The sequence below is a fragment of the Manis pentadactyla genome, chromosome 8, assembly GCF_030020395.1.
Source record: "Manis pentadactyla isolate mManPen7 chromosome 8, mManPen7.hap1, whole genome shotgun sequence".
NCBI lineage: Eukaryota > Metazoa > Chordata > Mammalia > Pholidota > Manidae > Manis > Manis pentadactyla.
In genome coordinates this window covers 112,579,160-112,597,397 of record NC_080026.1, presented here as the reverse complement: position 1 = coordinate 112,597,397, position 18,238 = coordinate 112,579,160, and the positions used below count along the sequence as shown (strand labels likewise).

General features: G+C 39.2%; 1 protein-coding gene across 4 annotated transcripts in view; it reads left to right on the top strand.

Moving 5' to 3' along the window:
• Window positions 1-18,238, top strand: part of ARMH3 (armadillo like helical domain containing 3) — a 251,635-nt gene that overhangs the window by 67,799 nt on the left and 165,598 nt on the right. For all 4 annotated transcript variants that reach the window (XR_008998987.1, XM_036898696.2, XM_057506237.1 and 1 more), the window contains exons 17-20: window positions 508-573; window positions 1,850-1,919; window positions 3,004-3,064; window positions 16,484-16,572. Coding sequence is in view for 3 of the 4 variants with exons in the window: in XM_036898696.2 (XP_036754591.2) it covers window positions 508-573; window positions 1,850-1,919; window positions 3,004-3,064; window positions 16,484-16,572 (286 nt within the window). In the remaining variant the exon portion in view is untranslated. The remainder of the gene's footprint in view (window positions 1-507; window positions 574-1,849; window positions 1,920-3,003; window positions 3,065-16,483; window positions 16,573-18,238) is intronic.

The window sequence follows — 18,238 nt, the reverse complement described above, 5'->3', positions numbered from 1 at the left end:
TTCCATCGGTGTTCAGCAAAGCCAGAGGTAGATGGGGTCTTGTCTAATGCCTTGTTGCCTGTGTAGCAGTTTTCTCCTGCTGTGCCAGGCCCCTTCCCAGTGGAGCACATACCTGTCTTCTTAATTGTAGGTCCTCATATGAAATCTGCACATGGCATCCTGCAGCCCCTATGAAAACCTTCAAACTGTCACAAACAGAGTGGGTTCCTTGGGCAGATAGGAAGAAAGAGAGAATAGGAAAACGGATTCCTCTAAGCATTTGCCTGAAGTCCCTGTGCCTTAATTTTTATTATGTGCAATTGGCTTAGAGATTTTTGACCAGTTAGATACATTGGAAAATTAAATCTAAGTAAAATCTCTAGACTCATCCCATTTGCTCTCCAACTGGTCCTTGGAAGTAATTCTTAAAGTCCAAGGATTTGTAGGAAGTATGGTAGATTATAAACTGAGTTTCTTAAATATAGTTCTCATTCCTTACTTTTTCTCCATGTTTTTTATTTTTATTAGGATCAGTATGCCAATGCATTTTTGCATGATGACAACATGAATTTTCGAGTAAATTTACATAGAATGGTAGGTGTGACTTTTGCTTATTGTTTTATCTTAGAGGAAATTTTTGTGTGTTGGCAGGATTGAGGAGGATGAAATTGATCCTGCTTAGAACAAATGTGGGTGGAATGTTGTGCTAAAGGGCTCTTGATTGACTGCTGTTCAACAGACCCATGCCTGTTGTTGTTGGGATCTTTTGTGTGTCATTGAGCTGTTTCTTACTCAGGAGACAATGAGAAGATCATACTCCATGGCAGTTATATTAGAATGGATCAGTAACCTAGATTTCAACAAGGAGATGGGCCTAAGCCTTTTGTTTTAAAAGTGTAGTATGATTTTTGATTAATTAAGACTAGATGCCTCTTTATTTATCTGAGAGGTAGGGGAAAAAGGAATATAAAGGATCTGGGTACTTCCTAAAAACTTGGAGGTATGTTAAAAAATATCACATTGACATGGATGGAGCTAGAGGGTATTATGCTCAGTGAAATAAGCCAGGCAGAGAAAGACAAATATCAAATGATTTCACTCATCTGTGGAGTATAAGAACAAAGCAAAAACTGAAGTAACAGAACAGTAGCAGACTCGCAGAACCCAAGAATGGACTAACAGTTACCAAAGGGAGAGGGACTGGGGGGATGGGTGGGAAGGGAGGGATAAGGGGAATAAGGGGCATTGTGATTAGCACACATAATGCAGGGGGGGTGCACGGGAAGGCTGTATAGCACAGAGAAGACAAGTAGTGACTCTACAGCATCTTACTACGCTGATGGGCAGTGACTGTAATGGGGTATGTGGTGGGGGCTTGACAGTGGGGGGAATCTAGTAATCACAGTGTTGCTCATGTAAGTGTATATTAATGATACCAAAAAAATATATGTATATATATCACATTGAGGTTTGCATTTGAAGCTTCCTTTTGTTTTTGGCAGCTGCTACTGTTGTTCCGCCTGTACAGTCACCTTCTTTTCTTAATATTTTATCAAAGGAAAATACCAGTTTTCTTTGTTAGTAATGTGACTTGTATAGATAAAATCAAAGTAAAAACAACAGCTTTCCCATTGTAGTATCCTCCAGTGCATTTTGGGGCTGTGAATTGTTTTTGTCCCAGGTCTGCATTGATAACTGAGAAACATTTATAAGCTCTCCTGGCACCCCCCACCCACCACCACCACTAGATAAAAGAGAAAGAAAAGGTAACATCTCTGTAGTAGGGATTTTATTTCCATGAAAGACATGATGATGAGCTCTTGGACATCAGTTCAGATGTCTACTAATTTCATTTCTTTTTTGTGTGAAGCCTATGAGACACAGGAAGAAGGCAGCAGACAAGAATCTTCCCTGCCGTCCTTTAGTATGTGCAGTAATGGGTGAGTGTCATCAAACTTGGGATTTTTGTGAGCCACTGACAGGTTTTCATGATTAAGATGAGGGATAGATTCTGGTTGATGTGCTTCTTTCTCAGAGAAGGAGTTACTAGTTATGTTTCTTCCCTGGCCTAAGAAACTGTTTATTGTTGAGTTTGGTAAAGCAATCCATGAATAGAATGCTTAATTAAAGGGTGCTCTTGTTCAAAGAAAAAGATCTTTCCAGGGAGACAAATTGTTAAGTCTAAACTTGATACATGCTTTAAATTTGTAAAATATGTTACTCCTGACCAAGATTTCTAATTCTTCCTTCCTTTTCTGGTCCAAATTGATGTGTCAGCTGGCCAGGAGGCTTGAAGTTCAAGGTTCGGACATGCAAAACTTCATCTGAGTAAATTAAATTGAGATGAAGCTGACAGTGCTGACAGATAGGGGGCTATAGCTTAAGTAATTTTGTCTATCCAGAATTCTACATTTTCCTCAGGGGAATGATCTGAACTCTTAATCCCATTTCACTTAGCTATTAAGCACTCATTCCTAAATCTACTTGATTTTAGAAATAGTAATTAAGTCTATATAATAAACCTCTATTGACCCAAAGCCCCATAGACTATTTCAGTCAATATCTGTCAAATTGATTATAATAGTGAGATGAGATATACTGACATAGCTTTATTGCTGAGTCTCTGGTTACATGGATGTGATCCACAATTTCTTCTCTGCTTGCCTCATCACTCAGTTCTCAGAGTTTGACTTCCCTCTGGTATTTTGCATTAGTGCCATGGTATGAAATGTTTGTATAATGAAATCTTCCTTGTATCTGAATTTGTTGGCAGGTCAAGGTATTCTCCTGGAAGTGGGCGAGTGAACTAGTTTTCTTGTTACTTTACAAGTGGCAGGTGGTGAAAAGTATTGCAAAAAGTACCTTATATAAAATAAATTTAAGTGCATGTGAGTAAAGATGTGGTTAGTGGATGTTATTCAGCATGAGTGCAGTGTACTCAGAAGGCTTTTTCCCAGCTCAAAGGCAATGAATATGAATGAATTTCATTCTGGTTGATCTAACTTTTCTCCTTTCTCTACTCAGACCTGATGGTAGAGTTTATTGTAACACACATGATGAAGGAGTTTCCTATGGATCTCTATGTGTAAGTACCATGGTTAATGTGTGCAAATCTATTTTATAGAATTGAATGATAGGAAACAAAATTTATATAGTCACAGAATTCCTATGTATACTTTAGGAAAAACACATTTATATGTGGAGAGGTGTCAGGGAGCCTTTTATGGCCTGGATTTATACATCTTTCCAGAAGAAGGAAAAAGCACAAACCACAATTTGGATTCCACACATACCTTCATTAACACCACTAGGCACACTGCATGAAGAGCAGGGCTGATGCAGTGAAGCAGTGATCATGGGTGGCTGTTGTAATTCAAGGATAGGGAATATCAGCAGACCAGTTAGTTATCCCTAGATTTTGGCATCAAAGTTGTCAGCAGTAGTTAGAAGGTAGAGAAAGGCCAGAGAGATATAGCTTCTGGTCCATTCTTAGTCCACATTGTCCTAGGAGCCTAGTCAGAACTCTGTTTAGCTAGGCAGATTATATATATATATATATAGTAGCCTCACTGGATGATTCCTGCCTCCTGAGGAGATCTGATTGTTTATCAACCAATACATCTATAAGCAACTAAAAACCATCATATTTTCATAAGGTCTCCCTTTGCTGTTTCTGTATTTTCCTTACCTTTAATGTCCAACAACAGCTGTGCCACATTAGTGTGATCCCAAATATGTGTATTATCTTTATTCCTTAAAAAGCATCTGAACTGAGTCTGAAAACAGAATTAGTACCTCCATTTTTTGAGCAAGAGAGCAGGTTGGTACACAGCAAGCTCAGGAAACCACATTCCAGTGCCAGGCCTGGGGTCTGGGGAGATAGGAAGGATGTTACTCTGGATAGCACAGACCTCCAGCTTTTAGACTGTTGGAAGCTACGTAGTTTTGGTTTCCTAGGTATGAAATAATGATACAGATTTTACTTTTAGGTATGTAGATTGCAGATTGCAATTTTTTATATCTTTTGGGTATTTAGGAGTAAGCTTGCTCCTTTATATCAACTCAAAGACCATGGAAACACTGCTTTTCTTGTAACACCTAAGAGTTTCCTGCTTGTTTTAGATGGGATCTCTGAACCTCAGTACTTTAGGGATCAGATTTGTTTTGCTACATATAGACTTTATTTCTAGCTTGATAATCTTATGCTCTAGGATTTAGGGTGTGCTGTTTGTTTATTTTGTAGTATATTGTTATACTTTCAGTTTTCTCATTTTCCGAGTAAGGAAACTGAGGCTGCAGATATCGAATGCTTTGTCCAGAGTTCCTCTGTTAGTAAGTACCATTGCCCGGACTTGAACCTAGATTTTCTTCATGTGAATCCTAGGCTATTGCTGTCTCCTCTCTTTTTAAATTTTATTTATTTATTTATTATTAAGGTATCATTGATATACACTCTTATGAAGGTTTCACAAGAAAAACAATGTGATTATTACATTCACCTTTATTATCTTGTCCCCCCCACCAAACCCCATTGCAATCACTGTCCATCAGTGTAGTAAGATGCCACAGAGTCCCTATTTGTCTTTTGTGAGCTACACTGTCTTCCCTGTGACCCCACACACTATTGCCATCTTTTCTTAGGTGTGTTAGTTATTGCTGTGTAAGAAACCCCAAAACCTAGTGGTGTAAAACATTTATTATTTCATGGTTTCTGTGGCTCAGGAATCTAAGAACAACTTAGCTGAGTAATTTTGACATAGGGTTTCTCACAAGACTGCAGTTACAGTGTTAGCTGGGACTGCAGGCATCTGAGGCTGTACTGGGGCTGGAGAAGCTCACTTAAATGGTTGTTGGCAAATCTCAGTTCCTTGCCACATGGGTCTCTTCATAGGGTTGCCTGACATGACTGCTGGCTTCCCCCAAAGCAAGTAATCCAAGAAAGAAAGAGAAGAGTGAGTGTTCAGGATGGAAGCCATGGTGACTTTTATAACCTGTTGTCAAATGACATACCGTTTCCATTGGTCACACACACCAACCCTCATACAAGGTGGAAAGGGACTACCCAAGGTTGTGAATGCTAGGAGGTTCATTCAGTGGGGGCCATCTTAGATGCAGACTGACTACCACATACCTTGTAAGTTGCATACCTACCTAGTAAGTTGCATCACCATGCTTCAGATTCAAGTCTCTTTGACCCCAGAGGCTGTATGCTTAACTATTACTCTGATAAGTGACAAAGGAGAGATTTGTGTAGGGTGATTCATGCTGACTGGGGCATCAGAGAAGACACCAGAGAAGGTTGCATTTGACCCGAGTAATGAACAAACAGTAGTTTTCTCTGTGGAGTTGTGATGGAGGGACATACCAAGCAGAGGACCAGCATGTTCAAAGGCTTGGAGGCTTGAGAGTGTGGCATATTTGGAGAATAGAAAGCAATTCAGGATGATTAAAGAGTAGGGTGCATGGAGGAAGAATAGGAGAGTAGAAAAAAGGTTGCCTGAGATTGAGTGGGTGATGGGGAACAATTGAAGGTGAGATGACACGTTAAGTTCATGTGTTTAGTACATAGTTACAGGTTTGTATCTGTCCATCCAAACCCTCACATCCCAGCCAACGAACCTGGTCTACATAAATATTTTAACTCCCTCCTCCCCTTAGTTCCTAACTTTTTTTGTATTGTCTTGCTTTCTCAGTTGCTTTTTCTATGTGCTCCCTAATTGAATGTCCTGAGGTTAGAGAAGATGGAGAAGATAATGAGGCATCAAGCTGACAGTGGCTGGGCAGAAGGTCCCACCCTCAGGCTGAATTCACTTTCTTTATTACTACCCATGGGCATATTTCCAGATCTTCCTTCCTCCCCTCCAACCCTCTTTCTAGTTTTTGGCATTTGGAGAATCAAGTCCTTTTTAGGTGAATTTATCTACTCCCAGCCAGACAGCAGGCCAGATTGCTGCTGTCACTTCTCATTATGTACTACTTTTCAGCAGCATACAGCAGAATGAGAAATTGAAAGCCAAATGGATTTCTACATTTCAGATAGGTTTATAACCCTCCTGGTGAAATATGAAGAAATAGGGAGTATGGAAAGACTTAACACTCAAAGCCAGAATCTGGATCAGAAAGGAAGTTTCACATCTGTGTATGAATGCTGTAGGTAAAGTAATAATGAGGGAAGGAGCTTATGCAAAAAAAGAAGAAAGAAAAGTCTTGCCTGCAGCAGTTAAGAGGCGGCAAAACCCAACTAATTAATATCTACTCTTGGCTGTACAGGGTTTTTTTTGCTGCTATGCCCATAGCTGCCACAGGTTTTGGGAGTGAGAGGAAAGTCTCTGAAGAGAGTAAACTTTCCTTTAAGTTACTCTTACATGGAAAACTTGGACTCTCTCTAAGTCAGAGAATTCCCAAACCTGTGGTTAGGCATCAGAAGAAACTAGAGACTTCAGTGGACCCCACAAGAAAATTTAGGTTAAAGTGGAACTGTCTTTTGTTGAAATAGGAAACCACTACATGCAATAAAGGAATGCCCCAAAGAAGCAGTAAATTTGGGGTCATTCAGTCAGTATATATTTTTAAGATTGTAGCAGTTGTTAAAATTTTCATTCTGTGTGGTAAATAATACTAAGTTATTTAAACCACAAGGCTGATGATGTCACTGTTTGGGTGGCTACAGAGGCAGGAATAGAGCCCAGGAATAGTGCAGGCATGGCTATCAATAGCCTTTGAACCAGAGGGTGGTAGGAGCAGGGGTGGGGGACATAGGCAGTACCTCTGCTGCTCCACAGTAGCTTAGTATTAAGATGGTGGTGTCAGTACGGCCATGGGGCAGGCTTTTTAGATCTAGGCCATGCGAGAGGTGCTGGTGTCCTGTGTACTGTGCATGGGTGGTCATACTTGGGCAGCAGCCAGCAAGGGTGCCTGAAAGCAACAAGCTTTCAGCACTAGGGACCTATTGGCTATCAATTTAATGGGGGAGTTGATAGAAGAGGGTCATTTTATTCCTAAATCGTGGTTCAGATAAAGACATCTTATAGCCGATGACAACTGCATTGAATGGGAGATCACACCACAATTTCTAAAAATCAGCAAATGATTTGGAAACTATTAGGATGATTTAGATTATAATTTATATCACTTGGTAAGCAATTTGATATAGTTTAGTATATTAAGGGAATTATTAAAAATTTTTGATATGTGTATCTATATATTAATTTGTATTTCTGTATGGTTTCTAAAATATTTGAAATTATCACTTCTGAAGATACTGAAGTCTTTTTTTTTTTTTTTTTGGGGTGGTGAAAGGGTTATACCCAACTTTATTTCCAGGTGGCAGGTCAGTCACCAAAATCCTGTTCACTCAGAGCGAGTCTGTATGCAGCAATGAAGTCTTTTAAGAGAGATCTGTTACATAGTCCTCTCATAAAATCCTATCTGAAATGCTCCTGTAAGACCATTTAGAGCTGCAGGGAGTGAGAAGAACACAGAGAGATGTGAATAATGAGGCAAGTAGAATAGGCTGATAAAGCAGTGGTGCAGGCTCATTTCTGGGAATATTTTGAAAACTTCCAGGACTTTAACTTGAAACTTTAGTTCATTTCATTTCTATCTTTGATACGTTGTCAGGTACTTTAATTTCTCTAACTAGTGTCTTTGGCTCTCACTGCAAGGTTTGTGGCATTTTTTTCCCGCCTTCTCTTCCCCTCTGCTCAGAAGCCCAAGAAGATGTTAGCTATCCCCACTTTTACTTGATTCTTTGAACTGTCGGATTGATACCCCACAGATTGATACGGTGTCTGCTGAAGTTAGTAGGATCTCAGGATATCTATCACACGTTAAAGCCATAGAACCTGAGAGAGTCTCAATCACACATCTAGAAGTATTCTTTACTTTGAAGCTGCCATTCAGCAGCAATTGGGGCATATTAGGTGGAGAGGAGCTACTTTTTGCTATTCCCTTTTGTCTTGCTTATTTTGTCTCTTTCTGTTTTTTTTCTGCCCATTCTTTAATGTCAGAACAGTTTCAAGAGGAAGAGCCTCTTTCATTTGCCTTACTGAAACTAACAGGTTGTCTGGGTCCAGTTTCCAGGAACTTGACAACTTTGTTCTAATAAGACAAGTGCTAGATATTTAGTTGGGATGCAGCCAATATTTGTTGAAGGAAGGAAGGAAGGAATGGATAGTTCTGAGTTTCTTCTGAATCTTTTGGTTTGTGTGATGAGCCTGGAACTTCAGAGCCACACAGTTCAAGCCTTAGGCCTCTGTTTCCATCCCACCCCCCACCCCCAGTCTACTCTCTGTCTCTATATATTTGCCTATTTTGAACATTTTTATATAAATGAACTTATATGTGACCTTTTGTAGCTTTTTAAAAAATTGAAGTACAGTTGATATACCATCTTACATTAGTTTCAAGTATATAGCACAGTGGTTCACACCCACATTATTAAATCCTAACCCCAACTAGTGCACTTACCACCTGTCAACATAGAAAGAAGTTACAGAATACTTGGCTATATTCTCCATGCTGTACTGCCATCCCCATGAACAGCTCATAATATGGTTGAGATTTTTGTACACCTTTATCCCTGTTTTCCTCCCCACCTACCCACCCCATCTCCTCCCCCCATGGTAATCATCAGTTACTTCTCAATGTCTATTAGTCCACTACTATATTGTTCATTTGTTTTTGTTTTGTTTTTAAATTCCACAAATAAGTGAAGTCATATGGTGTTTGTCTTTCTCTGCCCGGCTTATTTCACTTAGCATAATACCCTCTAGGTCCATTCATGTTGCAAAATGGCAGGATTTCTTTCTTTTTTATGGCTGAATAATATTCCATAGTGTATATGTACTACATCTTCTTCATCCATTTCTCTATTGATGGATATTTTGGTTGCCTCCATATTTTTGGCTATTGTAAATAATGCAGCAATAAACATTGGGGTACATACATCTTTTCAAATTAGAAATTTTGTTTTCTTTGGGTAAATTCTTAGAAGTGGAATTACTGGGTTTTCTGGCATTTTTGTTTTTGGTTTTTGTTTGTTTGTTTTTTTATTGAGGTATCATTGATATACAATCTTATGCTCGGGTTTCACATGAGCAACATTGTGGTTACTACATTCTCCTTATTATCAAGTTCCCATCACATACCTCATTACAGTCACTGTCCATTAGCATAGTAAGATGTTATAGAGTTTACTACTTGTCTTCTCTGTGCTATACTGCCTTCCTTGTGCCCCCCCTATATTATGTGTGCTAATCATAATGCCCCTTAATCCCCTTATCTCTCCCTTCCCACTTACCCTCCCCAGTTCCTTTCCCTTTGGTAACTATTAGTCCATTTTTGGGTTCTGTGAGCCTGCTGCTGTTTTGTTCCTTCAGTTTTGCTTCGTTGTTATACTCCACAAATGAGGGAAATCATTTAGTACTTGTCTTTCTCTGCCTGGCTTATTTCACTGAGCATAATATCCTCTAGGTCCATCCATGTTGTTGCAAATGGTAGGATTTGTTTCTTTCTTATGGCTGAATAGTATTCCATTGTGTGTATGTTGCACATCATCTTTATCCATTCATCTACTGATGGACACTTAGGTTGCTTCCATTTCTTGGCTATTGTAAATAGTGCTGCAATAAACATAGAGGTGCATATGTCTTTTTGAAATTGGGCTCCTGCATTTTTAGGGTAAATTCCTAGGAATGGAATTCCTGGGTCAAATGGTATTTCTATTTTTAGTTTTCTGAGGAACCTCCATATTGCTTTCCACAATGGTTGAACTAGTTTACATTCCCACCTGCAGTGTAGGAGGAATCCCCTTTCTCTGCATCCTCGCCAGCATTTGTTATTTCTAGTCTTTTCTGTTTTGGTCATCCTAACTGGTGTGAGGTGATATCTCATTGTGGTTTTAATTTGCACTTCCCTGATGATTAGTGATGTGGAGCATCTTCTAATGTGCTTGTTGGCCATCTGAATTTCTTCTTTGGAGAACTGTCTGTTCATATCCTCAGCCCATTTTTTAATAGAGTTTTTTGCCTTTTGGATGTTGAGGCATATGAGTTCTTTATATATTTTGGATGTTAAACCCTTGTTGGATATGTCATTTACAAATATATTCTCCCATACTGTAGGATGCCTTTTTGTTCTGTTGATGGTGTCTTTTGCTGTACAGAAGCTTTTTAGCCTGATGTAGTACGATTTGTTCATTTTTTATTTTGTTTCCCTTGCCCGAGGAGAAGCGTTCAGGAAAAAGTTGCTCATGTTTATATTCAAGAGATTTTTGCCTATGTTTTTTTCTAAGAGTTTTATGGTTTCATGACTTACATTCAGGTTTTTGATCCATTTCGAGTTTACTTTTGTGTATGGGATTAGACAATAATCCAGTTTCATTTTCTTGCATGTAGCTGTCCAGTTTTGCCAACACCAGTTATTGAAGAAGCTGTCATTTCCCAATTGTATATCCATGGTTCTTTTATTATATATTAATTGACCATATATGCTTGGGTTTATATCTGGGCTCTCTAGTTCTGTTCCATTGGTCTATGGGTCTGTTCTTGTGCCAGTACCAAATTGTCTTGATTACTGTGGCTTTGTCGTAGAGCTTGAAGTCAGGGAGTGTAATCCCCCCTGCTTTATTCTTCCTTCTCAGGATTGCTTTGGCTACTCGGGGTCTTTTGTTGCTCCATATGAATTTTAGAACTACTTGCTCTAGTTCGTTGAGGAATGCTGTTGGTATTTTGATAGGGATTGCATTGAATCTGTAGATTGCTTTAGGCAGGATGGCCATTTTGACGATACTAAATTCTACCTACCCAAGAGCATGGGATGAATTTCCATTTGTTAGTGTCCTCTTTAATTTCTCTTAAGAGTGTCTTGTAGTTTTCAGGTTATAGGTCTTCCATATCCTTGGTTAGGTTTATTCCTAGGTATTTTATTCTTTTTGATGCAACTGTGAATGAAAATGCTTTTCTGATTTCTCTTTCTGCTAGTTCATTGTTAATGTATAGGAATGCAACTGATTTCTGTGTATTGATTTTGTATCTTGCAACTTTGCTGAATTAAGATATTCTAGTAGTTTTGGAGTGGAGTCTTTAGGGTTTTTTATGTACAATGTCATGTCATCTGCAAACAGGGACAGTTTAACTTCTTCTTTGCCAATCTGGATGCCTTTTATTTCTTTGTGTTGTCTGATTGCCGTGGCTAGGGCCTCCAGTACTATATTGAATAAAAATGGGGAGAGTGGGCATTCTTGTCTTGTTCCTGATCTTAAAGGAAGGGCTTTCAGCTTCTCGCTGTTAAGTATGATGTTGGCTGTGGGTTTGTCACATATGGCCTTTATTATGTTGAGGTACTTGCCCTCTATACCCATTTTGTTGAGAGTTTTTATCATGAATGGGTGTTGAATTTTATCAAATGCTTTTTCAGCATCTGTGGAGATGATCCTGTGGTTTTTGTCCTTTGTTTTGTTGATGTGCTAATTTATGACATTTTATATATTCATTTTATTGATAGACATTGGGTTGTTTATACTTTGCAGTTATGAATAATGCTGCTTTGAACATTCATGCATAAGTTTTTGTGTGGATATCTTCGATTTTCTTGTGTATTTGTGGTAGAATTAGTGGGTCATATGGTAAACTCTATGTTTAACATTTTTTTTTGGTATCATTAATCTACAGTTACATAAGGAACATTATGTTTACTAGGTTTCCCCCTTCACCAAGTCCCCCCCACAACCCCCATTACAGTCACTGTCCATCCGCATAGTAAGATGCTGTAGAATCACTACTTGTCTTCTCTGTATTGCACAGCCCTCCCTGTGCCTCCCCCACCCCTTATCCCTCCCATCCCACCCATCCTTCCCAGTCCCTTTCCCTTTGGTAACTGTTAGTCCATTCTTGGGTTCTGTGATACTGCTGCTATTTTGTTCCTTTGGTTTTTTCTTTGTTCTTATACTCCACATATGAGTGAAGTCATTTGGTACTTGTCTTTCTCCACCTGGCTTATTTCACTGAGTATAATACCCTCTAGCTCCATCCATGTTGTTGCAAATGGTTTGTTTTCTTCTTATGGCTGAATAATATTCCATTGTGTATATGTACCACATCTTCTTTATCCATTCATCTACTGATGGACACTTAGGTTGCTTCCATTTCTTGGCTATTGTAAATAGTGTTGTGATAAATATAGGGCTGCATCTGCCTTTTTCAAACTGGGCTGCTGTATTTTTAGGGTAAATTCCTAGAAATGGAATTCCTAGGTCAAATGGTATTTCTATTTTGAGCTTTTTGAGGAACCTCCATACTGCTTTCCACAATGGTTGAACTAATTTACATTCCCACGAGCAGTGTAGGAGGGTTCCCCATTCTCTGCAACCACGCCAACAATTGTTGTTGGTTGTCTTTTGGATGGTGGCGATCCTTACTGGTGTGAGGTGATATCTCATTGTGGTTTTAATTTGCATTTCTCTGATGACTAATGATGTGGAGCATCTTTTCATATGTCTGTTGGCCATCTGAATTTCTTCTTTGGAGAACTGTCAGTTTTGCCTTTAGTTAGTATTTGATTGTTCCGCTTTCTTTGCTGTGATTTTATTCTCTATGGTGACATCTATTTAGCCTTAGGAGTGCTTCCATCTAGAGCACTCCCTCTAAAATACCCTGTAGAGTGGTTTGTGGGAGGCAAATTCCCTCAACTTTTGCTTGTCTGGCAATTGTTTAATCCCTCCTTCATATTTAAATGATAATCGTGCTGGATACAGTATCCTTGGTTCAAGGCCCTTCTGTTTCATCGCATTAAATATATCATGCCATTCTCTTTTGGTCTGTAAGGTTTCTGTTAAGAAGTCTGATGCTAGCTTGATTGGTTTTCCTTTGTTGTTGACCTTTTTTCTCTCTCTGGCTGCCATTAATACTCTGTCCTTGTCCTTGATCTTTACCATTTTAATTGTTATGTGTCTTGGTGTTGTCCTCCTTGGGTCCCTTCTTTTGGGAGTTCTGTGTGCTTCCATGATCTGAGAGACTATTTCCTCCCCCAGTTTCGGGAAGTTTTCAGCAATTATTTCTTCAAATACACTTTCTATTCCTTTTTCTCTCTCTTCTTCTTCTGGTACCCCTATAATGCGGATATTGTTCTGTTTGGGTTGGTCACACAGTTCTCTTAATATTCTTTCATTCCTGGAGATCCTTTTATCTCTCTCTGCGTCAGCTTCTGTGTGTTCCTGTTCTCTGATTTCTGTTCCATTAATGGCCTCTTGCACCTCATCCATTCTGCTTTTAAGTCCTTCCAGAGATTGTTTTATTTCTGTATTCTCCCTCCCAATTTTATCCGTTTAGCTCTTGCATTTTTCTCTGCAGCTCCATCAGCATGGTTATGACTTTTATTTTGAATTCTTTTTCAGGAAGATTGGTTAAATCTATCTCCCCAGGTTCCCTCTTAGGGGATGTCTGTGTGATTCTCGTCTGGATCAAATTCTTCTGCCTTTTCGTGGCTATAGAGGTAGTCATGGGCAGTTGGCACGTGTGTTAGCTGGGAGAACAAAGTCCCTTCCTGCTTGCCATTTGCCTTCCTCTCCTGCGAGAATGGCGACCCCTTGCGGCTTGTGCTGGGCAGCTGTGTGCCCACCAGGCCTCTGACTCTGGCCTGGGCAGCTGCCGGGGAGGCTCTGCACGGCTGCTGTGGGTGTGCCTGGTCTCAGGCTGCTGCTCCGCTATGGCGGGTCTGCGCTGGAAGGGGAACAGGCAGGGGCTGTTTATCACCATGAGGGGCCTCAGAGCTGCGCTGCTGCCCAGGGTTTTAGGGTGCCTGGGGTTCCCCGGGCTTCCCAGCTGCTGGGCTGAGTGTCCCGGGATGCTTCTGTCCAGCTGTGAGGCTCCTGGCCCTTTAAGACTTTCAAAAAGCACTCGCTTTTCTTTTGTCCCAGGGGTGCCAGCTGCGGGGACCCGCTCGTAGGTTTAGTGTTTCGTTTCCCTAGTATCCAGCACACAATGCACTGTGTGTCTGTGCTCCCAGTGCAGATGACTAGGGCTGAGTATTTAGCAGTCCTGGGCTCCCACTCCCTTCCCGCTCTGACTCCTCTCCTCCCGCAGGGGAGCTGGGGTGAGGTGCGCTCCAGTCCCGCCAGGCTGTGGCTTGTATCTTATCCCCTTCATGAGGCACTGGGTTCTCGCAGGTGTAGATGTAGCCTGGCTGTTGTACTGTTTCTTCTGGTCTCTCTTTTAGGAATAGTTGTATTTGTTGTATTTTCAAAAATATATATGGTTTTTGGAGTAAATTTCCGCTGCCCTACTCATGCCACCATCTTGGCTCCTCCTCCGATGTGTCTTATGCTTAACATTTTGAGGAACTTCTAAACTGTTTTCCAAAGTGGTTTTATTCATTTTATATTTCCACCAGCAATGTATGAGGGTTCCCAATTTTGCTACATCTTTACTACAGCCAAGGTTTTTGTTTTCACTTGGATGTTTACCCCTTTGACAAAAGTAGAAAGGTCATTAACTTGACTCAAGAGGTGACAGTGTAAAACGTGCAGTATTTAGATTCTTGATTCATAGATTAACATGTTACTTTGCACGTTATTCTTTCATGATCTTTCCATTGTGTTTCCTGACACCCACTGCCAAGGATTTTTAAACAGGATTGCAGTGAGATGAGGAAATAGTTTGATGACTTTTGAGAAATTTTCCATCCTTTTAGCAACCATCCCAATCAAGCTACAAAACCTATACTCCAGAAAGTTCTTTGTGTCCCTTTCTAGAGGATGTTAAATTTTTTTTAAATGAATTTAAATGGTGGACTTAGCTGTAAAATATAGTAGAAAATTTGGAGAAAATAGAAAAAGAGAAAAAACAGAATTCACCTATAATTCTTCCAGCCAAAAAAAAGCAATCACTGCTAACATCAAAATTAAATCTTTTTTCTGTGCATTTGAATATAGTTGTGACTATTATCATATATTTAATTGTGTCCAGTTTTGCCTGTGTTTTTTCACTTACTATTATAACATAAATATCTTTTTGTATTGTAAAAATTTTCATGAATGTAGTTTTTTTTTCCTTTGACATAACTTCTTATAGAGTAACATAAGCATGTATAGGTTTTAACAAACTACTAATTAAATTGCATACACACATTAACAGAATAGGAATACAGATACATAACAAAAGCAGACCTACAATTACCAGCCATATCCAGTGAAACAAGAAAACCAGTTAAGTACTCTAGGCAATGAATGTAGTTTTTAAAAGCTTTATGGGGTTACATTGTATGTACATGCATTAATCTCCTTGGGCTGCCAAACACAAAAAACGTGGTGGCTTAAACAACAGAAATTTATTTTCTCATGTTTCTGGAGGCTGGCTTGCATTAAAATCTGTATTAATTGACATGCAAAAACAGAATCTTGTTTTGATATGCCTTTTTTAAGTGAAGTTGAACGTTATAGAAAAATGTTAACTTTCCATATTTCCCCTCTTGGGGAATGAAGTATTTGTTGTCCCTTTCCTTTGTCCATCTTTCTTATTTGGGGTTTTATTAGTTTTTCTTATAAATTTGTGTAAACTTATATATATTAAGCACAGTAACCCTTTTGTGTCATTTGTTGTAAATGTAATCTCCCTTATTGTTTGGCTTTTGATGTAATCATCATATTTTTTAAAAAGTCACACGAGATTTTCATTTTTTTGGTTGTAAATTTTATCAGTATTTTCCTTTATACTTTCTTCTATGGCTTTTTAAGCTTTCAAAACCCTCCCCTAGTCAGAGATGAAAAAACATTTTTTGTTAGGTTTATAATGTTTAAAAATGTCTTTCATCCCAACCTGAATCTACTAACTGCTTATTTGGAAATACTCCCTAAAATGTACATGCTGTTGGGGTGTGAATAATGTTGAATATTCCAATGATTAAGACTAGCACTGTCCAGTAGAATTTTTTGTGATGATAGAAACGTTCTGTGTGTCTGTGCTGTCCAGTATTGTAGCCACTAACCATATGTGACTGTTGAGCATTTGCTATGTGGTTCGTACAATGGAAGAACTGAATTTTTATTTAATTTTAATGTAAATAAATTATAAGTTAATTACAAATTCAGTCTAAATTTTACTTAAAACTTAAAATCAAATTTAAGTAGATCTAAAGATTTAAATTCTTTTGTGTTTTTGCATCCTGTGTTTGAAATACTGAATGCAGTAGTCTAATTCTGGTTCATTGGTGCATCCTTCCTCCTTGGGAATGGTATCAGTAGTGCCTTATTGACTGTTGCCCTGTATGTAGTGATAGCCTTCTTTTTTAGTGATAAAGGCAGTTAGCACAAGCAATGTGTGTGTGTGGAAGGAGGTAATTTATCCACCAGAAAGCTGCTGGTAGAAATTCTTTTCTTTTACATGTGTATGAGTTTATATCCATCGTCTTTAGTGGCCTTAACAAAGCTGCCTCACTAAAGAAAGGGTATCTGTGGTGAGTTGCACCATATTCTTAGGCTTACCCCAGTTTTTCTCTTTGTGTGTTACAGACGCTGCATTCAGGTAGTGCATAAACTACTTTGCTACCAGAAGAAATGTAGAGTACGCCTGCATTATACCTGGCGGGAACTCTGGTCAGGTAACTTGTTATATTGAATTCATCTTCTTTTCCTGTGTCTTTAATGAGCCCCTAGGCCTGGGCACAAGATGAATTTCTTTCTTTTAACGTTGTAGTTTCATTTAGGATGGTTTTATTTTCATTTATACTTTTCTGTCATTTCAGCCTTGTTCTAATCAGGACCAGGATATGTCACATATCTATTCCATACTTTATCTCTTTTTCCTTCCTCTCACTATATTTTCTTGTCAGCTGGTAGAAACAATTGAATATTTCTTGAGTTCCAGTGATTCTTCCTTTGAGTGAGAGTAAGATAGGAGGAGTCAGTACAAACTTGGATTCTCCCTTGGTTCCATTTGGTAGCAGCATATGGACTATAGGGAGACTTCTGTGTGTTTCCTTAAGATGAGTAATCTCAGGAGGAATGTCATAGGGAGAGGGGGTGGAGAAGGGGGTGGAGAGATGGGGGGAATCCTGTTCTTTGTGTTACATCTGGCATTATTACTGTTTACAGACAGTGTCAGTTGTACCACTCCCCTTATGCCAGAGACAAAAACAGCAAATTACAGTGTTTACTTTTGTCTTTGTATTCATTTGGTAGCCCAGTAAAGTCACTGCCATCCCTGCAGGCGGGAAGTGGCTCTTCTCTAAGGGTACAATTAATACTGTCTTGCCACCCCTTTCTTTTGTGCAAAAAATTGGAGGTTTCAGGAAAGCAGAGGAGTCATGTTCCCTGAGGCATTCACTTGCTGATAGGTCTTGTGGCATTTGTGACCTGATGGTACAATAAAGCCCTCTCCGGATGATTATAGTGATGAATGGTTGCCCCACCCGTGGGAGAGCTTCTCTGTATTCTCAGCAGAGGAGGGTGTGTTAGTGTCAGAGGCTTTATAAGAAACAGGCCAGTAACCCCACCCCTTTCCATGGAATTCATCTCACATGTTGTGACACATGGTTTCCTCCAAACCCAATTTGGCCTTCTAAATTTAGTCCTCCATAATGGGAAGTAGAGATCTTTATTTAATGGATTAACAAGTCTTTTGCAGTTGTTGCCTATAGTGGTGAAGGGGGAAATAGGAGAATAACATGAAGTAGCAATAGTGGCATTTTGGTATTTCAGGAGAAAAGAGTATGATTGTGAGAGTTAGAAATTGAGGGAATTGTCAGAAGATCTAAAGAGTGATCAAAAGAGATTGAAATGACTAAAGTTGGTAGAATTTCTTAGGTAGGAATAATTCTTTTTAATGTAAAGGACTTCTATGCCTGTGGATAGTTATATGAATGTTAAGCTCTAGAAATATTTAGGATTAAAGAGGAAACACAAAAATGTTGCAAATCTGTGGGCGTTGATACAATTGCAGGACTTATAACAAGTACAAATGGTTTATATCTATAACTGGGATGAAGTAGCACTAAAGAGTTGGTGGTAGTAGTTGTTTCTGCCTGCTTTTAATTCTTTTCTGGTTTTACTTTCTCTTGTATTCTACTTTCTTTCCTTTCTTTATATCCTAGCTATACTGTCTCAGGGCCCTGCAATCTCTCTGGCTTTTCTCCCATCCTCGTCTGTTGTCCTCTTCCTCATTGTCCTGTTCCATTGACTCTTCCACATTGCCTCCTACTGTTCACCCTGGTCTGTCTCCCTGGGGCCCAGAGCTTCCCATTACTCTCCTACCTCTACCTTGTATTC